Here is a 23,976-nt window from a genome sequence, read left to right on the forward strand (position 1 = left end):
CTTCCTGTACCATTACTTAAAGGACACTGAGGGGGCCAGCGCTGTGGCGTAGCAGGTAAAGTCTCTGCCTGTAATGCCAGCATCGCATCTGGACGCTGGTTCAAGTTCCTGTTGTTCCTCTTCTGATCCAGTGTCCTTCTGATGCCCCTGAGAAAGCACTGAAAGATGGCCCAAGTGCTTGGGCTGCTGCACCCACATAGGAGACCCGGAAAAAGCTCCTGGCTCCTGGCTTCAGATCGGCCTAGCTCCAGCTGTTGTGGTCATTAGGGGAATGAACCAGCAGATGGACAATCTCAATCTCTCTCTCTCTCTCTCTGCCTCTAAAATAAATAAATACATCTTTAGAAAAAGAAACAAAGGACACTGAATGTGTAGAAAAATGGAAAAGAGGCCTCTGGCTCAGGGAGTTTGCTCCAGTTGTGGAGATATCCTCAAAAACAGTGGGCAGCAAAGAAAAGGGAAGTGGTGCCCGGAACCATGGGACCTTGAAGTTGAACCTCTGGCTCAGGACTTACCAGTTCAGGCAACAGAAAACACAAGAAGGGAAATTACAGGGCAGAAATTATAGGCTGCTTTTTCTACACCCATCATTTTGAGACATATATTCGTAATGTTTTTTCCCCATGTAATTCCCACCCATTTCTGAAGACTGCATCATCAATGCAGGAACCATATTTGCTGAAGGCAAATGGAATTTTCCTTCGTTGTAGGCATCTGGGGAGATGAATCTCTCCTTTCTTCCCTTTTTCCCAAGAGGAGAGTGTACTGAGCTGTTCAACTGGTTTCCCGGAGGCTCACTGGCCTACACTCCCCTGGGCAGAGTCATGGTATCACAGCATCACCTTCAAGAGCAAATGAGCTGCTTAACAAGTGTTTCCTTTTCCCAAAAGATCTGTGGCTATGTACTTCTCTCTGCTGCTCTCTTTAGCACATCCTCTGTGACTCTCATGTCTTTATATGCTGTCCTTCCTTGAGTCCAAATGACGATATGTTTTTGTCTTAAGAAAGGCAGACATGTCCTTTGGTGTCACCCCTTCACTGTATGTGAGTACAGACAGCGTCTAGGCAGATAGAGTCTAGCTGTTAAGAATGGGTTTTTTCCTTTTGTGCATGGGCTATTTACTTTTGGATCTCCTGGAAATGGTAATTGTCAAGGGAGAATTGGGACATTTACTGATTTTAATACCCACCCTTTCTTTTGACTTTAAACTCTACTCATATCTCTAACTTCTTGTCATTTCTTCAGAGATACTATGGGGAAGGAGATTGCTTTGTTGTCCTGGAAATCAAACCATGACCTAGAAAATTAAGTCTTTCAAAACTAATAGAGTGATCTAGCCTTCTAATTTCCTCCTTTCCCCCCTCAAAGGTATTTGTATTGGATAATGCAGGAAGAATGGAGATGGGGAGAATTAGCAGGCAAGAAAGGAGTTATTTTTGTAATAGGATGGATTCGTGATCACCTCTTAGGGCTCTGCACTGTTCTTCCAAGGAGCCCTGGTACAAATACAGAGCTGATTTGGAGCCAAACCCTGAATACCACTCACTCCCTGCTGTTACCCTCCCACCTTCCTCTTGGGTCAAGGGTAGACTTTAACGTCTTACCTGGGATAAAGGACAGCTCTCTTTGACCCTGGCTCCTCAGGAGCTTCATTTGTTATTGGCAAAATTCAATTTCCTGGATCAAAGAGAAGCTTAGAGAGGCTTAGGCTGTATCCCAAACCTCTTGGTAAACCATGCTTCACTGAGTTGCATTTAAATGAATCAACAGACATATGGATTACATTTCACTTAAAATACACATGGCTTACGAAATTAAAGGATATCATTCTTTAACCAAGTATTTGGCAGATCCGAAGTATTCACAATGTTTTTCCAAACTCTGCATGCAGCTGGGCTCCCCGTTCCCTGCAGCTGAGATTGTATAACCCAGGGAGATTGGGGCCGAGGAAACCGTTGGATGCATGGGTGGGGACACCAGATTTTGATGAGAGCTGCCTGTGGGTGTTTGAAATTTTCTTCAAACATTTTTTTGCAAGTCTCAGGAATGGAATTAACCCTGTTGCGTTGACCCTGAAGGCAGTGAATACATGAACAAGTTTAAATTCCAAGTGCTAGGCTGGCAACTTGTTCCAGAGAAACCTCGAGATGCAAATCCTTCCTTCCTTCCTTCCTTCCTTCCTTCCTTCCTTCCTTCCTTCCTTCCTTCCTTCCTTCCTTCCTTCCTTCCTTCCTCTCTCTCTTCATTCCTTTCTTTTTTCCTTCTTCCTTCTGTATGTTGTCTCTCCTTCCCTCTCTCCCTTCCACTCTTCCACCTTCCCTTCCTCCCTTCCTTCTTTCCTTCCTTTTTAAAGATTTATTTATTTAGTTGAAAGTCAGAGTTACAGAGAGAGAGGGAGAGACACAGGAGAGAGAAAGATCTTCCATCTTCTGGCTCACTCTCCAGATGGCTGCAGTAGCCAGGACTGGGCCAAACCAAAGCCAGGAGCCAGGTCTGCTTCGTAGGTGGCAGGGGCCCAAGCACTTGGGCCATCTTCTGCTGCTTTTCCCAGGCCATTAGCAGAGAACTGGATTGCAAGTGAAAGTGGAGCAGCTGGGACACAAGCTGGTGCCCTAAGGGGTGCTAGCATTGCAGATAGTGGCTTTACTAGTGTGTCACAATGGCATTCCAAGAGATGCAGTTTCTAATTGCAGCCTTGTAAACTGAGATTGGTTTAATTTACAGTTTCCACATTGTCCAGAACCCTTGGAGTTGCAGAGGGGAAGGGTAGGGTTGTCAGCCCATCTGATGTGGTTTTTTTTTTTTTTTTAAGTTTTTATTTATTTATTTGAGTGGTAAAGTTACAGACAATGAGAGGCAGAGACAAAGGTCTTCTGTCCACTGGTTCACTCCCCAAATGGCAGCAACAGCTAGGGCTGGGCCAATCTGAAGCCAGGAGCTTCTTCAAGGTCTCCCATGCAGGTGCAGGGGCCCATGTGCTTGGGTCATCTTCTGTTGTTTTTCCAGAGAGCTAGATTGGAAGAGGAGCAGCCGAGACTAGAACCGGCTCCCATATGGGATGCTGGCACTGCAGGTGGAGGATTAACCTAATGCAGCATCCCTGTAATGTGATATTTGTATAAACAAGGCCTCCATTCACAATGGGCTGAACATGTATGTCTCCCCCAAGCTCTTTTGTTGAAATCTTAGCTCTCAAGGTCATGATATTAGGAAGTGGGGCCCTCATGGATAAGATTAGTGTCCTGGTAATACAGACCTCAGAGAGGCAGCCAATCTCTCCTGTCATGTGAAGACATAGCTAGAAGGTAACATCTTTGAACCAGAAAAGGGGGCCCTTACCAGACGCCAAATCTGTTGGCCACTTGATATTGGACTTTTTAGCCTTTGGAACTGTGAGAAAATTTCTGTTGCTTGTAAACCCTCCAGTTTGTGATGTTTTGTTATAGTAGGCTGAATGAACCAAGACACCCTTATTTCTGAATCATTGGAAACCCGATAGCACTTTCTTAAATTCATTGCTTAATTAAGCTCAGTCTCAGTGACTAGGAAGGATCTGAAGGGATATAGCTATTCAGTTGCACAAAAATAAGTATCTAGGGACTTCCAAAGTGGAAATAACCTAGACACATTCGTTCTGAAGGCCATCAACACATCAGCCATAAACATGTAGAACAGACTCAGATGCTGGTGCCCTGGAGAGTCAGTTCAATTCCAGGCCCTGACACTTTGGTTAGGTGCCTCTTGGCAAGTTACTTGCCTTCTGAGTTTGATTTCCTCATCTGCATTCATAGAAATACTGAATCATGAGCATTTATCTGAGAGCTGGTTCCTGTGCAGAGGTGTTTCCCAAAATGTCTTACTTAAGCTTCCTGGCAGCCCTTTGAAAAATATATTATTATATCTGCATTTTTATAAATGGGAAAAAGCAAGCATGATTAATTGACTCAGTGTCAGAGTCGGAGTTCAACTCGGGTCTGTCTGTCTCTTACTCTGTCATACCACCTGCATGGAAAATAGAGACACAGATACCTTCATTGTAGGGTATGGAAGGTGGGGGTAAAAAATGTGCCCCCTCCCCCTAAAAGATATACACGTTCCAGTCCCTCGAACACCTGACAGTGTTGCTTTATATGTGGAAAAGAAAAGATTTTGAGATCTGGGTGTGTCCAAAATGTACTCAAAATATACGAGAGGAAGGATAGAGAAGACAGAGGAGAAGCTGATGTGACCACTAAGCAAGAGATTGGAGATATGCAGCTAGAAGACAAGGAATTCAGGCAGCATCCAGGAGCTGGAAGAGGCAGCAGGGTTCTCCCAGAGTGTGTGCAGACCTGCTGACACCGTGATTTTGACCCAGTAATTCTGACTTTATTCTTTTGGCCTCTAGAGCTGTGAGAAAACTACTTTAAAAAGTGTTTGAAGTTACCACATTTGTGGTAATTTATTACACAATAGCCCCAGGAAACAAAACACATAGGGTTTGTGAGGTTTAGAGATGTCCTGTGTTATCACAGGCTTAGTGGAACGTCTAGTGCATGGTAAGCAAGTTTTCAAGTCGTGCTAACTTTGATGTATACAAAGTCGGGAACCAGTGCTCTCCGAGGTGTCTAGGTGATGATGCAAGGCATCACATGTGGCCTCCAAAGCTTTCTTCCTATGTGAAAGTGACAAAGAGAAAAACATATTGGGAAATAATTGGTGTGCTTATTGCTTACCAACATTTGCTAAATTCAGGGTCATGTTCCCATGCCTAGTCTGCCCTTAGGGAAGTCCAGCCTAAGATAGCTAGGAATAGTGATCAGGTATTAATAATGATGAGAACATTAATGGTTGCTAGCTGCAGTGTAGGCGATCCTGTATAGAAGGTACTGTACTACAGGCTGGCGCAGCGGCTTAACAGGCTAATCTTCTGCCTTGTGACGCTGGCACACCAGGTTCTAGTCCTGGTCAGGGCACCGGATTCTGTCCCAGTTGCCCCTCTTCCAGGCCAGCTCTCTGCTGTGGCCCGGGAGTGCAGTGGAGGATGGCCCAAGTCCTTGGGCCCTGCACCCGCATGGAGACCAGGACAAGCACCTGGCTCCTGGCTTCGGATCAGCGCGGCACGCCGGCCGCAGCGGCCTTTGGAGGGTGAACCAATGGTAAAGGAAGACATTTCTCTCTGTCTCTCTCTCACTGTCCACTCTGCCTGTCAAAAAATAAAAGTAAAAAATAAAAAAAGAAGGTACTGTACTACAGACTTTACCTGGTAAGTGTAGCAGGTGTGTTAACCTTGCTTGGCAGCTGGGGACTCCGAGGAGGAGAGTGGTGTGAATTGCTCAAGATCTCCTGGGTGGGAGGGCAGCACTGGGATGTGAAACTGGATCCATTTGGCTCCAGAGTCCAGACTCTTAATTAGGGAATGATGTGGCCTCTTAGCTGCCAGGCCTGACTTTTCTCCAGTTACTATCGTCATTTCTTCTCCCTTGTTCTACTGTGCCTCTTTCCTTTCCGTCTTCCTTCCCTACACGCAGGTTAGAATTTGCGTGTCAGTGTAATGTGATGGTGTAATCCAGGTAGGTATGGATTCAGATCCTGGCTCCTTACACTCACTGCAGCTTATAAGCTTTGCCAGGTCACTTAGTCTTTGGGATTCTCAGTTTACTCATCCACTTGTTGGTGATCACAGTGGCCACCTCATAGGGCATTCTGTGAATAGAGTAAATAATGCTCTGAAGGACTTACACAGCACCTGGGGCACAATAAGTAGCCACTGTTATTTGTATTTTTCAGGGTTCAGAAAAACATTTAATAATGATGTAAGAGGGAATTCCCCTGAATTGGTTTCCAAATGTAATTAAGAAAAGTTGACCTTAGGACCCATTGCTCCTGGGAGGAAGTTCGCTTCTGCTCCCCAGCCATACCCAATTTGATCTCACTGTATCTCGGGTATGTAGCTTCATAGTGCTCTCAACCAGCTCACCTGTACCTCTTCTCTGTGCCCACAGAATGGGCATCTGGCCCCTCCCCTTGGCAAAGCCCTGAACTATCCCCTAAGGAGGTCGGGATTTATTCGCGAGTTCCGGCTCTATCTCCTTCCAGGGACCTGCAGCCAGGGCTGCCTCTGCAGCCAGGAAGGATGTCCACGGTTTTCTTTTGTCTCAAGCTTATTTCTCCTGGCTGCCCTTCAGCAAGAGCACAGGGTAAAATGAATGGGAGGAAGCTGTCAACTGCCCCTTGGCCTCAGATGGACCCTTGTCAGAGCAAAGGGAAGCTGTGAACTTGGGAGAAGTCAGGGTTGTTCTTGAGTTTGAGAGTCCCTTTATTATCAAGCTGTTTACCTTAAGATAACAATAGCTAGCATCCAGTGAGGCAGTATTTACCATGAACTTCATATTTTTTGAACATAGTTTTTTTTTTTTAACCCTACATGTATTTACCCAAATGGGGTTATGTTATATCCTTGGTTTTATAACATATTTTCCTTCCACTTTTGGAAATGTAGCATGGGCATTACCAAAAACATTTAAAAATTACACAAGAACTTTGTAGAAGGTTTGGTATTTTTCACAATTAAACTCTAGAAAAAAATTAAATAAGCAACAGAGTTTTAAAATAAAGGTTGTACTTTATATATTCTTCTATAATTTTCCATTATTTGTCTTCAATGACTTTCTATGTTAGCACATTTTTGGACCTGTCTCTCTTTTTTTAATGATGACATAGGATGCCACTAATAATAGACTAGAATTTATTAAATTTCCCTAACAATGGAAGTTAGGTTTCTGACTTCTTGTTATGGCAAATACTGCTACAGTAATAGGCTTGTATGTAATCTGTAAGCACATTTGTAAGCATTTCTGTGAGATTAATACCTGGAAATAGAGTAAGGCCAGATGGCGTGTATGTTTAGAGTGTTTTCAGTTTTGACAGTTTATACCTCTCACTCCATAGATACTGTCCCAAAGACAGTATCTTATAGAGATTTTCATTGTGTCTACCCAAATGCATGTGTTGAAGTCCCAGATACTAGCTCTTATTTGGGACTTGAATTGTTGTAAGTGTATGAATATGTCACACTAGATCGCGGTGGGCCCCTAGTCCTGTCTTACTTGTGTCTCTATAGAAAGGAGACCTTTGTGCGCACGTATGTCTTCAGAGTTATGCTGCCCTCAGCCAAGGAACTCAGAAGCTAAGAGAAAGTACTGGAATAGATGCGTCCCCTGCCCTTTCAGAGGCAGCCTGACCCTGCTGACCTCTCGAGGTTGGAATTTTAGCCTCCAGAATTGTATGCTGGTAAACTTGGTTTTTTCCCTTTGTTTTTTAAGAAAAGACTTATTTATTTAAAAGGCAGGGTTTGAAGAGAGATATGGGGAGAGAGATCTTCCATCCTCTGATTCACTCCCCAAAATGCTGCAACTACTAGGGCTGGGCCAGGCTGAAGCGCAGGGACCCAATCACTTGGACCATCTTTAGTTAGTTTCCCAGGCACATTAACAGAGAGCTGGATCAGAAATGGAGCAGCCAGGACTCGAACTGGCACCCATTTTGGGTGCCCATATAGGATTCTAGAATTGCAGTCAGCAGCTTTACATGCTGTGCCACAATGCCAGCCCCAATAAATTTGTTTTTTAAGCCGCTAGTTTGTAACACTTTGTTAAGGAAGCCCTAGAAACTGATGTAACTCGTGGTTCCCCATTCTCTCCTGCCCTCCATCATTGTTCTGCAGCCACCAGACTAGTGTTTGTAGATCTGCCTACTCTGGATGTTTTATGAAAGTGGAATTATACAATATGTGGAATTTTGTGGCTGGCTTCTTTGACTTAGGGTGATGTTTTTGAGGTTTATCTGTGTTTCAGTATGAATGAGTATTTCTTTTTACTGCTCTGTATTCTTCCACTGTATGGATATACTCATTTATTAACCTGTTCATCAGCTTGTAGATCTCATGCCTTTTAAGCCTGAGCTAACTTTTTTCCTTTCTGTGAGTTTGATTTCAGAGAGTATTGATTGCACATCTCTGTGTACAATCTTATGCCAGGTGCTGTAGGAAGTGGGGATGAAAACACAGACATCCTTATTGTTAAGCAGTTTGTGTTCTGTGGGAGAGAAGATGACATACAGACAACATAATCCACAGCAGCGTACATGTTTACGAGGTTTAGTTGAGAGTAAAGTGCTAAGAAGTCAAAAGAAAGAGGGAATTTATGACTGGACAATGGGGGAAGCTTCCCTGAAGATTTTTTGGAGCTCTGCTTTAAGAGATGAGAGAAGGGAAAAGATGAGTGGGAGAATGGGAAAGGAATTCAGACTGAGAGATTAATATATAAATATTTGGTCTGGATCCCTTGATTCAGAACTCAAAGCTGTAGGGCTAATAATCTGTTGGGAATTCAGTATTCCTAAGTAGCCAAGTCATGTGAACACAGAAGAGTGAGGGGGTTGAGGCTGGGGATGGGGTTGCTCTTCCGTCCCCTACTGGGCTATCTGAGTATCTGAGAAGTGTAAGGCTCAACTTTTTCCTGTCCCATTTTTGACTTTGAATTGAGTTCTCTCTTGTCTCAGGCTAAACCATGGGGTCAAGGAAGTAGATAGGCTATTTCTTTTCTTGTTTTGTTAAAGATTAATTAATTTATTTGAAAGGCAGAGCAAGGGGGTAGGGAAGGGGAAGAAGAGAGAGAGAGAATATTCCATCTGTTGGTTTGTTCCATAAATGGCTTCAACAATCATGTCTGAGTCAGGTTGAAGCCAAAATCCAGGCTGAAGCTAGAAGCCAGGAACTCCATCGTGGTCTCCCACATGGTTGGCAGCAGACCAAATAATTGCACCATCTTCTGTTGCCTTCCCAAGCACACCAGCAAGAAGCTGTATCAGAAGTGGAGCAACTGGGACCGGCACTCTGATTTGGGATGCTGGTGTCACTCACAGTGCACCACAATGCTGGCCCCAGGTGGGCTATTTTTAGAAAAGGTGCTTGAAGTCGTTTAAAGCTAAGCCATACTTTCTACACCTTGGATGAAAAGCAGCTTTCCTTGTGCCTCTTTCTGTGACGCGAAATTTGGGCTGAGCAGAGTGGACAGAGGTGTACCAGGTGGGAGGAGATCATGGATTGCAAGGGACTGGCTTCTTCAGGGGCTGGCACTTGTTGTACCAGGTAAGACACTGCTTGGGATGCCCATATCATAGTGCCTGGTTCAAATACTGGCTTCCTTCCCAATCCCAGCTTCCTGTAATGCACACTCTGGGAGGCCACAGATGATGACTCAAGCATTGGTGTCCATGCCATCCATTTGGGAGGCCAGATGGGGCTCTGGGCTCGTGCCTTCCACTTGGCTCAGCTTGGACTATTGGGGATTTCAGGGAGTAAACCAGTGGATGGAAGATCCCTCTTTCTGTCTCTCTGCCTTTCAAATGAAATGAAAATAAATTTTAAAATGTTTTGCATGAAGATGGGTTCCTTACACCTTTGCTACATGGAGGAGTCTGCTGCAGAGCAGGGCCTGGTGAGTGGATGTGGATGAATGTAGAGACAGACTTATGGGTTAGGGAGATTCCTGCGAGTCCCAGCTTCCAGCCCTGTCTTTTCTCCCAGCTCCAAGGATGTGAGTAAGTGCTCTTCCTATATGCTCCCTGGAAATTGGAGGACGTTTCCTTCTGCCCAACCTCTGTGCTTGGGCAATTGAGCATGATTGTCCCTAGGGAAAATATTTGAGAGGAGGAGGCTGACGCTGTGGCCTTGTAGACTGACTCTGTCCTGAACTCTGAACCTGAACGAAAGACAGCATTTACATTTCACCAGGTATTTTGGTTTTAAGAACGTGAACTTTTACTCTTTGTCTATTTAAAATTCAGTGACATATGTAGACCTTCTGCTGACCCCTTGCACACTAAAGGATTAGGCGCGTGGGTACCATGGTGCAAGTTGCAGGTCCTGCTCAAATTCTACTGTGGGTGGGTATTGGGTCAGGGAATCCCTGACTTTTCCCTGGCTCCAGTGTATGGGGACTGCTTGAGCTGGGGACTGCTTGTTGAGAATTCCTAACATCCATATTTCCTTCATTCAACAAATGCCATTGAGTGACAACCATGAGGCAGGTACTGGAATAGGTGCTGAGTATTCCTGGGAGAAGAAATGGTAAGGAAAACACAGCCACAGTTGTCAAGCTTGGAGCTTAGTGCAAGAGAGATAGATAATTAACCAAATACAGAACCATGTGCTTGGGGCTAAAAAGGAAGAAGCAGAGAGCCTGGGGAGGGGGAACTTCCCCTGGACTGGGGACCAAGAAAGCTTCTAGGAGGAAGTGAAGAAACGAAGGCTTGTGGTGATGGTGGAGGGTGTGGTAGAATTGGCCCACACAGAGGGGGGATGGGGGTGCTCAGCAGCATAAGTAGCAGGAACAACAGCTCAAAGGCAACAGTGACATTTGAAAAAGAAACGTTCTATGGTTAGAACTGAGAGCAGAGGCAGGAACTGAGTCCTTGGAGGGTTTCAGAGACTCCTTAAAGGGTTTGGGCTTTTATCTCCAGGGCATAAGAAGCAGATGAGAAATAAATTCAGGAGCTAGATAGTGACAGCTTCCAAAATGCATTTAGGAACAATGATTTAGCTAAGATATAGATGATATGGACAGAAAAAGAATTCCAGAGATGTTTATAAGATGGGATTGTGGATACTGGAAAATAGGTCAAATATGGGCTGTGGGAAAAGATGGGCTCAAGACCATCCTGAGCTTCAGTAAGTAGCAGGATAGTGGTGCCAGTTCCTGGACTTGCCCTTGGCTTGCAGTGTGACCTTGGGCAAGCCACTTCTTTGCATGGATCTGGTTTTCTCATTAGGTGAATGTAATAATCCCAGTGACCAATTTTGCAGGCTTGTGGTAGAGATCCACTGATAAAAAGCCCTGTAAGAAGCAGTGCCCTGAGTTCTTTCCCTACCCCTAAAAGTCCTGGAAGGAGCAGTATCTGCCTATTCCCTGGCTATCTCTGTCTTCCTCCCTTATCTAAAATTCTAAGCATCCGATCTCCCAGGAACTATTGAGACCTCTGTCCTTTCCAGCAGCTGAGGCTTCACTGGGGCCCCTGGAGATTCTCAAGCTGGCTTTTGTTGAAAACAAGGATGTCATTGAGTGGGTGGAGCTGGGCCAGACTCTCCTTGGCCAGTAGAAGGAGAAATGGGCCTTTTATAACTTCCGTGCTATGGCTCTGTTGCAGTTTCTTCCATAGCTCCAGTGTGGCCCCATGGCCTCCCTCTCCCCTTGCTCCTCCCCCTATAAAACTGGCAGTCCCCACATTTTCTCCCCTTGCATCAGTCTTCCTAGGGAAGGGTCCAGCTGGGCCAAGGGGCCATAATGGCCACATTATGTCAAGCTTAGTTTCTTTTTCCAAGGCCCCCCTTCTGTGGAAGGGGAGGTCACGTCATGGAAAGGGAGTCTTTTGGAGGGAGACTGGAGAGCTAAGGAAAGGGTGATCTAAGTGTTGGGAGGGGTGCAGTACTGCTTGTTTTGTAGGAGCTCTTTATCTCTTGATTCACTGATGGTAGATTGGGCTTTGTATAGGAATGCAAAGGCCTGCTGGCGTCTCAGTTTTGTAGTGACAGGAATATGACTATAGAAAAGGAGATCAGCAAAGCCGAGTAACCTTACTTACTAATTTCTGGGCCAACCTTGCTCTCTGCCCTCTAAACACATGTACACGTGTGCATATGCGTGCCTCCACATGTCTTTCCTTTTTGGCTGTATAGGGCGTCTGTTAGAGGAAACTGGAAATTGGTTACCCCACTGTTTTGCAGCTGTTCTAGGAAGGAAAGAAGAAAGGCCATGAAACCAGAACTTGCCTCCTGGTGAGCAATCACACCTGCCTTCCTCATGGCTTGCCCGTGTTTGCTGCATGCTCTTACCAATGATGTCTTTTAATGTTCACGGTGGAGACACAGGTGCTGGTGCAGGAGAACCGTGGCTGCCCTCTTAGCTGCTGCACCGCATCCCTAGCCCGGTGTTTGGCACTTGACTGGCCCTAATAAATATCTGTAGAACAAGTGAGTGAGTTTGCAGATAGAGGTAGAGCCTGAGGCTCAGAAGAGGTGCTGCTGCTGGTTGCGCACCAAGAGCAAACATGTGATGAAATCAGGCTGTGTGGCACGCAACCTTCTGGATGCCTGCATCCCACAGTCTACTGTTTTGTGCTGCTTAATCAACAGCTGTTGATGACATGCACAGATATCCTTCCTCTCTGCCTTCTGGGTGTGTCTGGATAGCCCAGCTCTGGAATTCCCTACCACTGACATCTACTTTTTTTTTTTTTAAGAGAGCTTTATTTACTTGAATAGCAGAGCAACAGAGCCAGGGAGAGAGACAGAATGAGAGAGAGAGAGAGAGAGAGAGAGAGAGAGAGAGAGAGAAATCTTTCATATGCTGGTTCATTTTCCCAGTGATCACAACAGCCAGGGCTGGGCCAGGCTGAAGCCAGGAGCTAGGAACTCCATCCTGATCTCCCACATGTGTGGCAGGGGTCCAAGCACCTGGGCCATCTTATGCTGCCTCCCCAGGTGCATTAGCTGGAAGCTGTATCAGCAGTCGAGGAACCAGGCCTGGCACTCCCATATGGGATGCCGCGTCACAAACAGCAGCATAACCCATGGTGCCACAACGCCAGCCCCTTTCTGTGGTTTCTTGAGATTTAGCGTTTAGAAACAAAATATAACCACGTGATGTTTGCTTGTTTTCAAGTTCTTCATCTATTAGGAAAGGGGTGTAGTGGGCAGAGGGGGTGGGAATTAAAGATTGTTTTGTTGAAGTAGACGGTGCTCCTTGCATGCTAGCCTCCTTGCCCCTAAAGCACTTTAGAAAGTGTGTGGGGCACCATGTAGAATGCGGGTCAGCTGAAGAACCAGGGTTTGGAAAGGATGGGATGGATTCAGGAACTAATAGGCAGTCTCTGCAAGCGTCACCTGCATTGACTCAGCGCTAGCCATGGCCACAGTGGTGGCACTGATCTCAAAGTGCAAAGAGGTGGCCGGCGCCGTGGCTTAACAGGCTAATCCTCCACCTTGTGGCGCCAGCACACTGGGTTCTAGTCCCGGTTGGGGCGCCGGATTCTAGCCCGGTTGTCCCTCTTCCAGGCCAGCTCTCTGCTATGGCCCGGGAAGGCAGTGGAGGATGGCCCAGGTCCTTGGGCCCTGCACCCACATGGGAGACCAAGAGAAGCACCTGGCTTCGGATCAGCGCAATCCGCCGGCCGCAGTGGCCATTGGAGGGTGAACCAACGGCAAAAAGGAAGACCTAATTTTCTCTGTCTCTCTCACTATCCACTCTGCCTGTCAAAAAAAAAAAAAAAAAAAGTGCAAAGAGGCAATGTCCTCACTCTCCAGGCTGGTAATGTGCCAGTCACGGAAGGGCAGGGACCGCGACTGACTCCAGGTGTGCCAGGAAGCAGCACAATGAGGGGGAATGTTTTTCATTCTTTCTAATTTGTATTTATTATTCGACTTGCATTAGGGATGTTTGTGGTCCTCACCCACCTGTTTCTCCCCAGACTGTTTGCTCTCATTAGGGTGTCCCCCCAGTGCCCTCTTTCAGAGCATATTGTGAAGGGCCCCGTGGTCTCTGAGGGTTCTGCACCTCCTCTGTGTCTTATCCACGAAGTTGATCTTCACAACAAGGCCATTTCCTCATACTCCTTGCATTGATGCTTCCCTTCAGGTTGTCTGTGGTCTCAGCTTATATTATGAACAACACTGGTTATTTACCAAAAACTGGTTGCTACAGAGGCTGCCGTCAGGCATATTTTTGCTTAAGATTTCCTCAGAAACACTGAAAAAATTACCCCATTTCCCTGAACTGTTTTCCTCCAATTCCAATAAACACTTGTAATGAGGTATTTAGAATGCTGCAAAAATAAATCCTGAACTCTTTAGTGGGCCATTTTGAGGATCGGCCATATCCCTGACAGTTAGGCCGCCTGATCCCTCAAAATCAACACAGATTGGGCCGGAGACGTCAGCCCTGCTTGCACACAGAGCTTACTCATCTCTGCAGAGGCAGCACAGACAGACACGAAGGGGATTAAATAACGGCCCTGCTGGCTACAGGAGTAAACGGTGCTCATCCAAACATCCTCTGGAATAAAACCTAAAAGCAAAACACATGACCTGGAGCTGGTCAGAAGGGTGCCAGGTCCTATGGGGGCTGGGAGAAGATGTGATGGGAAGTGGTGGGTGAAAAGGAGTATTGGTTGAATGCGTTGTTTGCAAACTTCCTGAATAGGGAAGTTAAAGAAGACAGACCAAGCAGCTTTGTGTATTGGCCAGGCTTATTGGTGGCGCCATCTTGCCTTAGCAGCATTGCTTCTGAAAAGCTGTCCCTTTCACCACAAGGGTGCTTGTTTAAGTAAGTTTGTGGGATCAGAGCAGGCTCCAGTTCTTTACTATAGGAGCAGCCTCTAAAGTTCCCCCTTCTTTGGCCTCACTGCTCTGTCCAAAAGGAATGCCTCTGCTTGTGGGCCCCAGGACTTACCAATCCCTTATTTGGTGTTAGGGCCATGCCTTTGGCATGTTGGTTTGTTTCCATTCCTTTGGAGTCAGAGGTGGAATGAGCACTGATTTGGAAATCTTGGTTCTGAAACAGCCCTAGCTGTCTCTTCACTTTTCTTTACCCTCTTTGAAAATAAAACAAAATCAACAAAACAAAATAGTACTTATTGGATTTGTTATTTTGATCCAAATATGGACTAGCATAAGCCATTACGTTAGAAGAGCTCTCTACTTTTCAGAAACACTTCCCAGTGCCTTCCTGTCCTGAGCATCTCCATTTCTATTTGATAGAAAGGAAAACTGAGTAGCCTGTGCTGTACAAGGGTGCTGAGTAGCCTGTGCCATGTACAATATCACCTAGATAGCTGAGAAGTTTTATATAAAAATACAGATACCCTAAAGGAGAAAGAGTGGAATTATGAGCTTTTACCTGCCCGTTGTCTATATTTAACACTTATCAAGCTTTTGCTTTGTGTGTATATAACTAGTCCTGGAGAAAATGTTAACAATAGTATTGCACAATGTAAATACAGAGAATTTTTTCACATTTATTTATTGTGTGTAACTATTGGTCATATAGGCTTACTATGTTACAGACACTTTTCTAACACTTTTATTTTGTTTGCAAATTTTTAAAAACTTATTTTCCTTTTTGTTTGAAAGGCAGAGAGACAAGGAGAGAGACAGAAGGAAAGGCAGATCTTCTATCTGCTGGTTCATTTAGCAAGTACACACAATAACCAGGGCTGGGCCAGGCTGAAGCCAGGAGCCCAGAACTCCATTCAAGTCTCCCACGCGGGTGGCCGGGGCTCAGGCACTTGAGCCGTCTTCTGCCTGCCAAGGTGCACATTAGCAGGAACGTGCAATCAGGAGCAGAGCTGGGACTTGGACGCAGGCGCTCCAGTATGGAATGTGGGTGTCCCAAGTGGTGTCTTAACATCTGCACCTAAGCACTGTCCCTGTTCCAACATTTCTGTAGCAACCCTCTGAGGTGCATTGTGCCATCCTCACCCTTTTGTAGATGAGAAAACTGAGGCACAGAGAGTTGCCAGCTTACCCAGGGTCACACAGTTGGTAGGTGAAAGAGCTAGAATTAATGAAGGTATTTTTTATTTGATTCTGTCAGCACCACTGTGAGATAGTAATTATTCATTGTTCATTTTGCAGGCTAGAAATGGAGAGGGTTTAGGTGTCTCAATTCAAACAGTTTTCATACAAATACATGATGAGCATTTAACAGAGTCCGTTTCATTAAATGGGAACCAGCAAGATGATGAAAGAGAGTTAAAGTTGGATAAGGGATATGTGCGCTTGTGTGTGTGTACTTTTGATAGTGACAGGAGGAATGATGAGATAAGGTTGCCAAATTGTTAGAAAGTTGTTAGTACCCCAGGGGCAATCAAATGGCAAACTTCGGAGTTGTCTGCTCTACTGGGTGGAAAGATTTGCACTTGAGTGTGTGCGCTTAAGTTTTTTACAAGTGTGTGCCTAATTTTGCAGCATTATACAAGAGCTGCCCTGATTAAACATGAATGGCAAATCTTCCTCAAATACGTTTCTCCTAGGGAGCCCTAAGAACTTGAAACAGGCCGCTTGGTTGTGTAAGCACCCTGAGTGCGTAAGGACAGGTTCCTTAGTGTGAAAGACTTGACAGTGCTCTGGTGTGACTTTGAGAGGAACCAGTCCTTTTTTCCCTTTTTCCATGGTTTGGAAGGGCAGGCACCTCGTGCAGCTGGTGCTCAAACCAAAGCACTGAGCCCTAGACTTTCCCTCTGCACGGTGCAGGTGCCACCTTTAGATTTTGGAAGGGTGATCAGTCTGAGGGACCAGCGAGGCTCACCACCCAAAACCTCACCAGCACATCATTGCCTGGAGCCTCCTGGATGATCCAGATGGAGTGAGACCCAGGGGAAGGAGGCGCCAGGAAAAACAGCGGTTTGCTAATGCTGAGCAGAGCTGCATAGGCTGTTTTTCAAAGTAATGTGAAAATGGCTGTCACTTTGTCTTCACAGGCTTTGCTTATCTGATTATCTGATGTTGGAGGAAGAAGGGGTGAGTTCTCAGAAGGCATTTTGCAGATTCGTTTCAGTCTTGCTGCTGCTCCCGGCTGCTGGGCAGGAGTTTTAGCTTGGAGTACCAATTGAAATATGGCTGATAATAAATAGTACTTAAAGCGATTGTCCGTTAGGCAGCCCCAAGCTTTAGGAAAGCCAGTCAGAGCTATTTCGGGTTGCAGTGTGCTCCCAGGGCCTGGGCGTTCTTACCAGTCGGTTCCAGTTTGCCATGGGGGCCAGTCTGTTTTTCCCTTCTAGAAGTGTGAACTTCTATTTTGTGTCTGGTCTTTATAGGCAGCTTCTTTTCTTAGGGGGGCATTCAGAGGATGCACGCTTTGCTCAAGGACTTCAGGGCCTGAGTGACCTGGGTTCACCCCAGTCAGCACTACGGTGCCCGCTGCCATTGTCATGTGATGCCCAGCACAGGCCAAGTGTCCTACTGACCTGCCTGTGAGTGGGCTCTAGGGCACAGCAGCGTGGGGTGCAACAGAAGTTGCTGTACTGTCAAAGCTGGAAGGAGGGGGCAGGGTGGGAAATCTTGGACAGTGCTCTTCTCTTCCTGGATACGCATCACTCACAACTCGTTTCCTGAAAGTCCTAGCACAGTCCAGTGGTGAGAGATGGCTTCCTGCCGATGTGCTGAGCCAGCCGCTTGTCAGGGAAGAGATGAGAACAAGATGTGGTCAGAGAAGGGGCAGCTGTGCTGAACCGGGCTGCTCGGTGGCCGGACAACTTCCACACAGCGGGGATAGCGGCATCTTTGGTCTTAAGAGCAGCAGCAGGGGCCCACCTGGGCACATGGGCATATATGAGCCTAACTTGGGGCAGTGGGGGAGTGTTTGAAAATGACATTATGCCCCCATCTGTAAGATTGTACAGATGGTAGTGATAAAACATGACCCCTCCCTGAAGGAAGAATCTTCCTTGTCAACACCCACAGTATTTGGGGCAAGAGTTATTAAAAACAACAACAATAAGAAAAACCCAGGCCTGATGTTCTTACTCTTGCATTGGGCTGTGCTCACCCCCGTGGCTCTTCTGTTAACATTTTTATGGAAGAGCTAGATGTTTTTTTTGTTTTGTTTTGTTTTGTTTTGGTGGCATTACTCATGACCTCAAGGCCACAGTCATCGTCAACCAGTTGCGGTTTGGTCTAACACTGCTTCACCTTCTTGGAGAGACAGAGAAGACAGGTGTCAAAAGAATATGGCCAGGCCCGACAGACCTGGGTGTATGTCATGATTCTGATGCTGCTGTGAGAACTTGGAGCCTCTGGGTCTTCAGCCACAAAATGAAGAAGGTGCTGGTGTCCATCTCACGGATGGATTATGAAGGTGGAATGACATAGTGCCAGGATTTAGCACTTTTTTTTTTTAGGATTTTATTATTTGAAAGGCAGAGTTACAGAGAGGCAGAGGCAGAGAGAGAGAGAGAGAGAGAGAGAGAGAGACACGTTTTCCATCTGCTGGTTCACTCTCCAAATGGCTGCACGGCCAGGGCTGGGCCGGACCAAAGCCAGGATCCAGGAGCTTCATCCAGGACTCCCACATGGGTGCAGGGGCCCAAACACTTGGGCCATATTCTGCTGCTTTCCTAGATGCATTAGCAGGGAGCTGGAAAGGCAGTAGAGGAGCTGGGACTCTAACTAGCACCCAGATGGGATGCTGGCACTGTGGGTGGCAGCTTAAACAGCCCCAAGGACTGAGCATTTCAGTTCTTGTAATTGTTGTGATTGTAAACTTTCTGGGTTTCCCAAGTTTAGAATCCAGGATGTGGTGAAAGCAGGAAGGTGAGGGGGCTTGGGCGGTAAAACATTTTTAGGCATTTCTGAAGTTTGTCCTAGAGCTTGTGGTCTAGGGCAGAGGTTCCAACATTGAGCTTGCTGTCAGAACCACCTGGAGGGTTGTGAAAACAGAGAGCTGAGCCCTGCCACCAGAGTTTCTATCCTGGGGCTGGGTGGGGCTCAGCAGTTTGTACTTTTCATCACATAGTTCGTAGATGGTGCTGATGCTTCTGATTCTGAAAAGGCTCAGCTTAGGTGGAAGAGGAGGCAGACAGAATGAAGAGCAGTGGGGTGCCAGTGACGGAAAAGTAGATTTTCATTCACTGCAGAACTTCCACTGCTCCTGTGGACAGAAGCAGAGTGGAGGTCTCAGGGGCTCCCTGCCTTTGCAGGCATCCAGTGCAGAGTGGCCGTCTGGCAGAGTCCTACACCAGGGAGAAGGTTCATTCATTTACACATCCATCCACTTATTCACTTATTATATTAATGTGCTCCCTGCCTAGGAGGTTCTGGGTGCCACAGAGAGAAGCTTTGATAGACAACGGTGGTCCCTGCCCCCGGCTTCCCAGTCTCATGAGTCTGACTCCCTCATTTCCAGGGTCCCTTTCAGCACTGGGACTCTAAGAGTCCTGTGATGATGTGAGCAATTCCCCAGAGTGAGAAGCTGCAGAAAGATTCTTATCTTCAGAAGATGCAGCTGAGGACTGACAGGCATGGGACACATCCCATGCTCGATTTGGACTGCTTTTTTTGGAGCATCTTGCAGTCACTGGATGAACGGTTTTCCCCCACACTACGACTCAGAAGAGGCTGAGAATGTAGCAGGAGTGCATTTCCTGGGGGCAAGCACGCCTCTCTTCACTGACACCCTGAAAGGACCATTAAACTCTGAACCCCTGACCAGCTCTCCATTATGCAGGCTCTGAAAGCAGACTCAGGAAACAGCCACATGAATGAGCTCATTGCTTTTTATCACTTCTCTCAGGCGAGGTACTGGAGAGTTAATGGCTGGGAGGAATATAGATAGAGAGAGAAACAGGTAGATTTTATCAGTTTTTCTGGGTTCTTCCATCAGAGTCTCTGTTGAAAGTAATTATAATCCCCTACTTTTACCAAGATCCTCTCTGTGCCAGGCACTGCTACGGGTGCTACTGTGTTCTGTGGCTCTCACAACAGCCCGTGAAGTGGGTGTATTAGCCTCATTTTTGCAGAAGAGAAAACAAAGCTTCAGAGAAGTTGAGTAACTCACTTAGGGTCGTAGAGACAGAAAATGTCAGAGCTGGAATCAAAACCTCAGTCTTCCAGACTCCAGACTGTGATCCAGGATCCTGGAAGGCGGAACTGCTCCTTCCTTCCTTCCTTCATTCATTCAGTTGTTAAGTAGTTCTTTAACTGAACAAATGTAAAACACTGATACCTACCTGTGAGCAACACTCAGAGAGCTGATATTTGATCTCCCTTGGGCAAATGGGTCATCTGCCTTCTGGCCTAGGGCTGGTTAGATGCTGAAGAGAGGGGCTGGCATTGTGGACAGCAGGTTAAGCCAAAGCATGCAACACAAGCATTCAGTACTAGGGTCTGTTAGAGTCCTAGCTGCTCCACTTCCAACCCAACTCCCTATTGATGAGACTGGGAAAGCAGCAGAAGGTGGTTTGAGTGCTTGGGCCCCTGATACCCACGTGGGAGACCTGGAGACCTGGATGAACCTCCTGGCTCCTGACTTCAGCCTAGCCCAGCCCCAGCCATTGCAGCTGTTTAGGAAGTGAACCAGCTGATGGAAGATTCACTTTGTCTCTCCATAGCTCTGCCTTTCAAATCAATCATTCAATCTTATTTAAAAAAAAAAAAAAAGATGTTAAGGAGACTGAAAGGGCTGAAAGACAGATTCTGGTAAATTAGTTCCTGACACACAGTTTCCACAACAATGGCAGTCTCTGTGTGAACTAGGTTCTGTGTATTGCATAATGAGATTTTTTCATTTCTCTGTTGGCTTTCTCTTCTACTTGTGCAAGGCTGGATGTTGAAGGCTTTGACAAAGGACAAGGGACAATTTTTGTGACATTTGCCTCCTAACTGCTCTGTGGGGAGTCCCAGAACTCTACAGAGCCTCTGTGGTGACCCTTTCTTGATGGGAAATGTCCCCTCTTCCAAAACCAGGGTTGTCCCTGAAGGTTCTTTTGGCTTTCTGTGCTGGCCTCCATCCATATTTTCTTCTTCTTAAAAGCAATTTTAAGTTTTCAAAACAAATATATGATAATGAATTTGTAAAATTAACCAATTTCAGAAATATGTAACTTACATTGTGAATAGCTTCTGGAATCCCCTGAGATAATCACCATTATCAATGGGCCTCTGCTTCTCCAGTGATTTTTTTTTTTTTTTTGACTGGCAGAGTTAGACAGTGAGAGAGAGAGGGAGAGACAGAGAGAAAGGTCTTCCTTCTGTTTGTTCACCCCCAAATGGCTGCTACGGCCAGCACGCTGCGCCGATCTGAAGTCAGGAGCCATGTGCTTCCTTCTGGTCTCCCATGCAGGTGCAGGGCCCAAGCACTTGGGCCATCCTCCACTGCCTTCCCGGGCCACAGCAGAGAGCTGGGCTGGAAGAGGAGCAACCTGGACAGAATCCGGTGCCCAAAGCGGAACTAGAGCCCGGAGTGCCGGCGCCACAGGCAGAGGATTAGCCTAGTCAGCTGCGGCGCCGGCCTCTCCAGTGATTTTTTTTAAAAGATTTATTTATTTATTTATTTGAAAGGCAGAGTTACAGAGAAGCAGAGGCAGAGAGTGAGGTCTTCCATCTGCTGGTTCACTCCCCAGATGGCCGCAACCACTGGAGCTGTGCCGATCCGAAGCCAGGAGCTAGGAACTTTTTCCAGATCTCCCACATGGGTGCAGGGACCCAAGGACTTGGGCCATCTTTTTCTGCTTTCCCAGGCCATGGCAGAGAGCTGGATTTTAAGTGGAACAGCTGGGGCTCAAACCGGTGCCCATATGGGATGCCAGCACTGTAGACGGTGGCTTTACCTGCTACACCACAGTGCTGGCCTTTCTCCAATGATTTTTAATCCTTGTGGTAGCATGTGCCCTTATTAGTTTTTCACTAAAATGGATTTTAAAGTGCATATTTTTTCTGAATTGCTCTTTGTAACACCATTTTGGACATCTTTCCATATTAGGAAACACACATCCACATCTTTCTTTCTTTGTCAGACTTCAATTTCTAAAAATGTCTTCCATTAGAAACTTTTTTGCTTCCCAGCCTCGGCTTCTATAGATCAATTTGCTTTTAATGTGGCTGCACAGTTGAAACATCCATGTGGCCCTTCTATTCTTTCTTTTTAACTTTTAGAGAAATTCTAGTATCCTTCTTTGATGTTCCCTGGACTTTGGTGAGGGATTCCTAACTTCAGCTTCAAAGGGTCTGTGACAATAGAGAAACCAAAGTCCAAGTTTAGAGAAAAAGCAGTTAATTGGCAGGGTGATGTGAGAACTACAGGTCTCGGAAAATCTGAACCAAGAGGTTTCAGAAGTGACAGAAGGTTTGCTTCCACCCGTTCAGACCTTGCACCATCACTCCATTGGTTTAGCTTGACCCAAGAGCCATCCTTAGCTAGGGCCAAGTGAAACACCTTGACTGAGTCTCGCTGGGACACACGACAGGGAAGAAATTATTCCCTTAAGGAAAAATCTGTGTGCTGGTACCAAGGACTGGTGCATGCCATGCTGCCCAGTTCAGTCACAATAGGGTGCATAGATCCTAGGAAATTTCATGTCTGAGCTTGCATGTGTGTTTTCCCAGGATGCAAGAAAGAAGTTAAAAACATTGCTCTAGTTCTGCCACCTTCTTTTGAATGACCCCAATGATTATAAAATTAATAATAACAGTGGACCTTGTGGCACAGTGAGTTAAGCTACTACTTGTAATGCCCACAGTGCCGGTTTGAGTCGTGGCTCTTTGGCTTCTGATCTAGTTTCCGGCTAATCCACATGGGAAGTCAATGGATGATGACCTAAATGCTTGGACCCCTGCCACACAGATGGAGTTCCTGGCTCCTGGTTTTGGCCTGGCCCAATCCTAGCTTTGTTGTGGACATTTTGGGAGTGAACCAGCACATGAAAAATCTCTTTCTCTCTTTCTTAGGCATTCTGCCTTTCAAATAAATAAATCAATCTTTAAAAATAAATAAACTGAATAACAAGCTTACTCTTGTTTTTCTTTTTGTTCCTGCGCCTCTTATAACTACCCCATTTCTTCTGAATGGAGGTGCTTGGGGTAGTCCTGCCTGGTTCTGTAAAAATCCCTGTTTTCAGGACACTGTTTGTAGGACAATGAAGCCTATCAACTGAAAATACAAATGTCTTTTTTATTTTAAATTCTTTGTAGGCACCTTTTTGCTCCAGCCTACACAGAGACCCACTATACTCCAAGTGGCGATCCTCAAACCACAACGCTGAAATCTGAGGTAAGCTGGGGTCAACACATGTTTATTCTGTAGCTGCCCTGTCCCGGTACCCAGCCCTGGGACCAGGAGTGGGTGATGCAGATGGGCCTTCCTTTGAAGGGATGATTCTCCTGATGGGAGACCCAGGGAGTCAACAAGAGAAGCTAAATGTGCATTTGTATTTTCATAAGTGCTCCTTCTCCTTTGCTGGCTAAAATGGCTAAAGAAATAAACATAATATTTTAGGGTAATTGCATCTGATTAAAATTGGTATAAGTCATCATGGAATATATATTTTCTTTGATTTATGTTAATTGTCTACATGTGAACAAAACTTGAAGTAAAAGAAGTGATTTACCCATAATCACTCAATTAAATGTTTGATCAGTACCCCCCTCACCATGATTTTTTTTGTATAAGGTTTACAGAGTTGTGATCACCATGCATACAAATTCTGTAGTCTGCCTTTTTTAGATGATTTTGGGTGATGGAAATTTTCTGATTTTGTTGCTATCTTCATATTGGATATGAAGTTGTTTCTGAGTAGGAATGTTTGCTCTCAGTCAAAGATTTGTCATCGAGACAATGGTCTTTCAGATGTATACATATTAGTTTGCTTCTCCACACCACACTTAGGGACATTTAAGGTAGTGAATCATACATGTTTCATGATGTTTGTACCCCTTTCTGTCAAGATCCCTATTAGAATTTAGTTATAGGTTCAGAGCACTGGTTGTCAGCCAGGAGCTACTCCCCAAGGTGCCCACGCCCCCGCTGCCCACAGGGGCCGCTTGGCAATGTTTGGAGACAGCTTTCATTATGAGGGGATGCTGTGGGAGAGCAGCCAGAGATGCTGCTGTACATCCTACCATTCACAGGACAGATCGTCCATGGCAGAGAATTAGGCTGGCCCAAGTGTCAGTTGTATCCGAGTTGAGAGGCCCTGGATGAGCGTGGCCCTGCTCAGAGTCTCAGCTGGTGAGAGGGGGTGAGGGTGAAACAGAGGCACAGGCAGGTGAAGCAGGGGTCTTCAGCCTTTGGGTCAGGGCATGATGGGCTTCCAGGGCATGCAAAGCTGGAGGTGTGGCGTGGAGGACAGTAGAGGAGGGCCCGCTGCCTCACTTCTCCTCTGCAGCTTCCTGTGGAGTCCTAGATTCCTGCCTGGTGCATTCTTCAGAACACCGGCCTGGAATGCGT

General features: G+C 46.1%; 1 protein-coding gene across 1 annotated transcript in view; it reads left to right on the forward strand.

Moving 5' to 3' along the window:
* The window catches only part of ADAM19 (ADAM metallopeptidase domain 19), a 91,159-nt gene that overhangs the window by 14,579 nt on the left and 52,604 nt on the right, over positions 1–23,976 (forward strand). The window contains exon 4 of the mRNA XM_062188765.1: positions 22,722–22,800. Coding sequence (XP_062044749.1) covers positions 22,722–22,800 — 79 coding nt within the window. The remainder of the gene's footprint in view (positions 1–22,721; positions 22,801–23,976) is intronic.

Source organism: Lepus europaeus, chromosome 4, assembly GCF_033115175.1.
Source record: "Lepus europaeus isolate LE1 chromosome 4, mLepTim1.pri, whole genome shotgun sequence".
Taxonomy (NCBI): domain Eukaryota; kingdom Metazoa; phylum Chordata; class Mammalia; order Lagomorpha; family Leporidae; genus Lepus; species Lepus europaeus.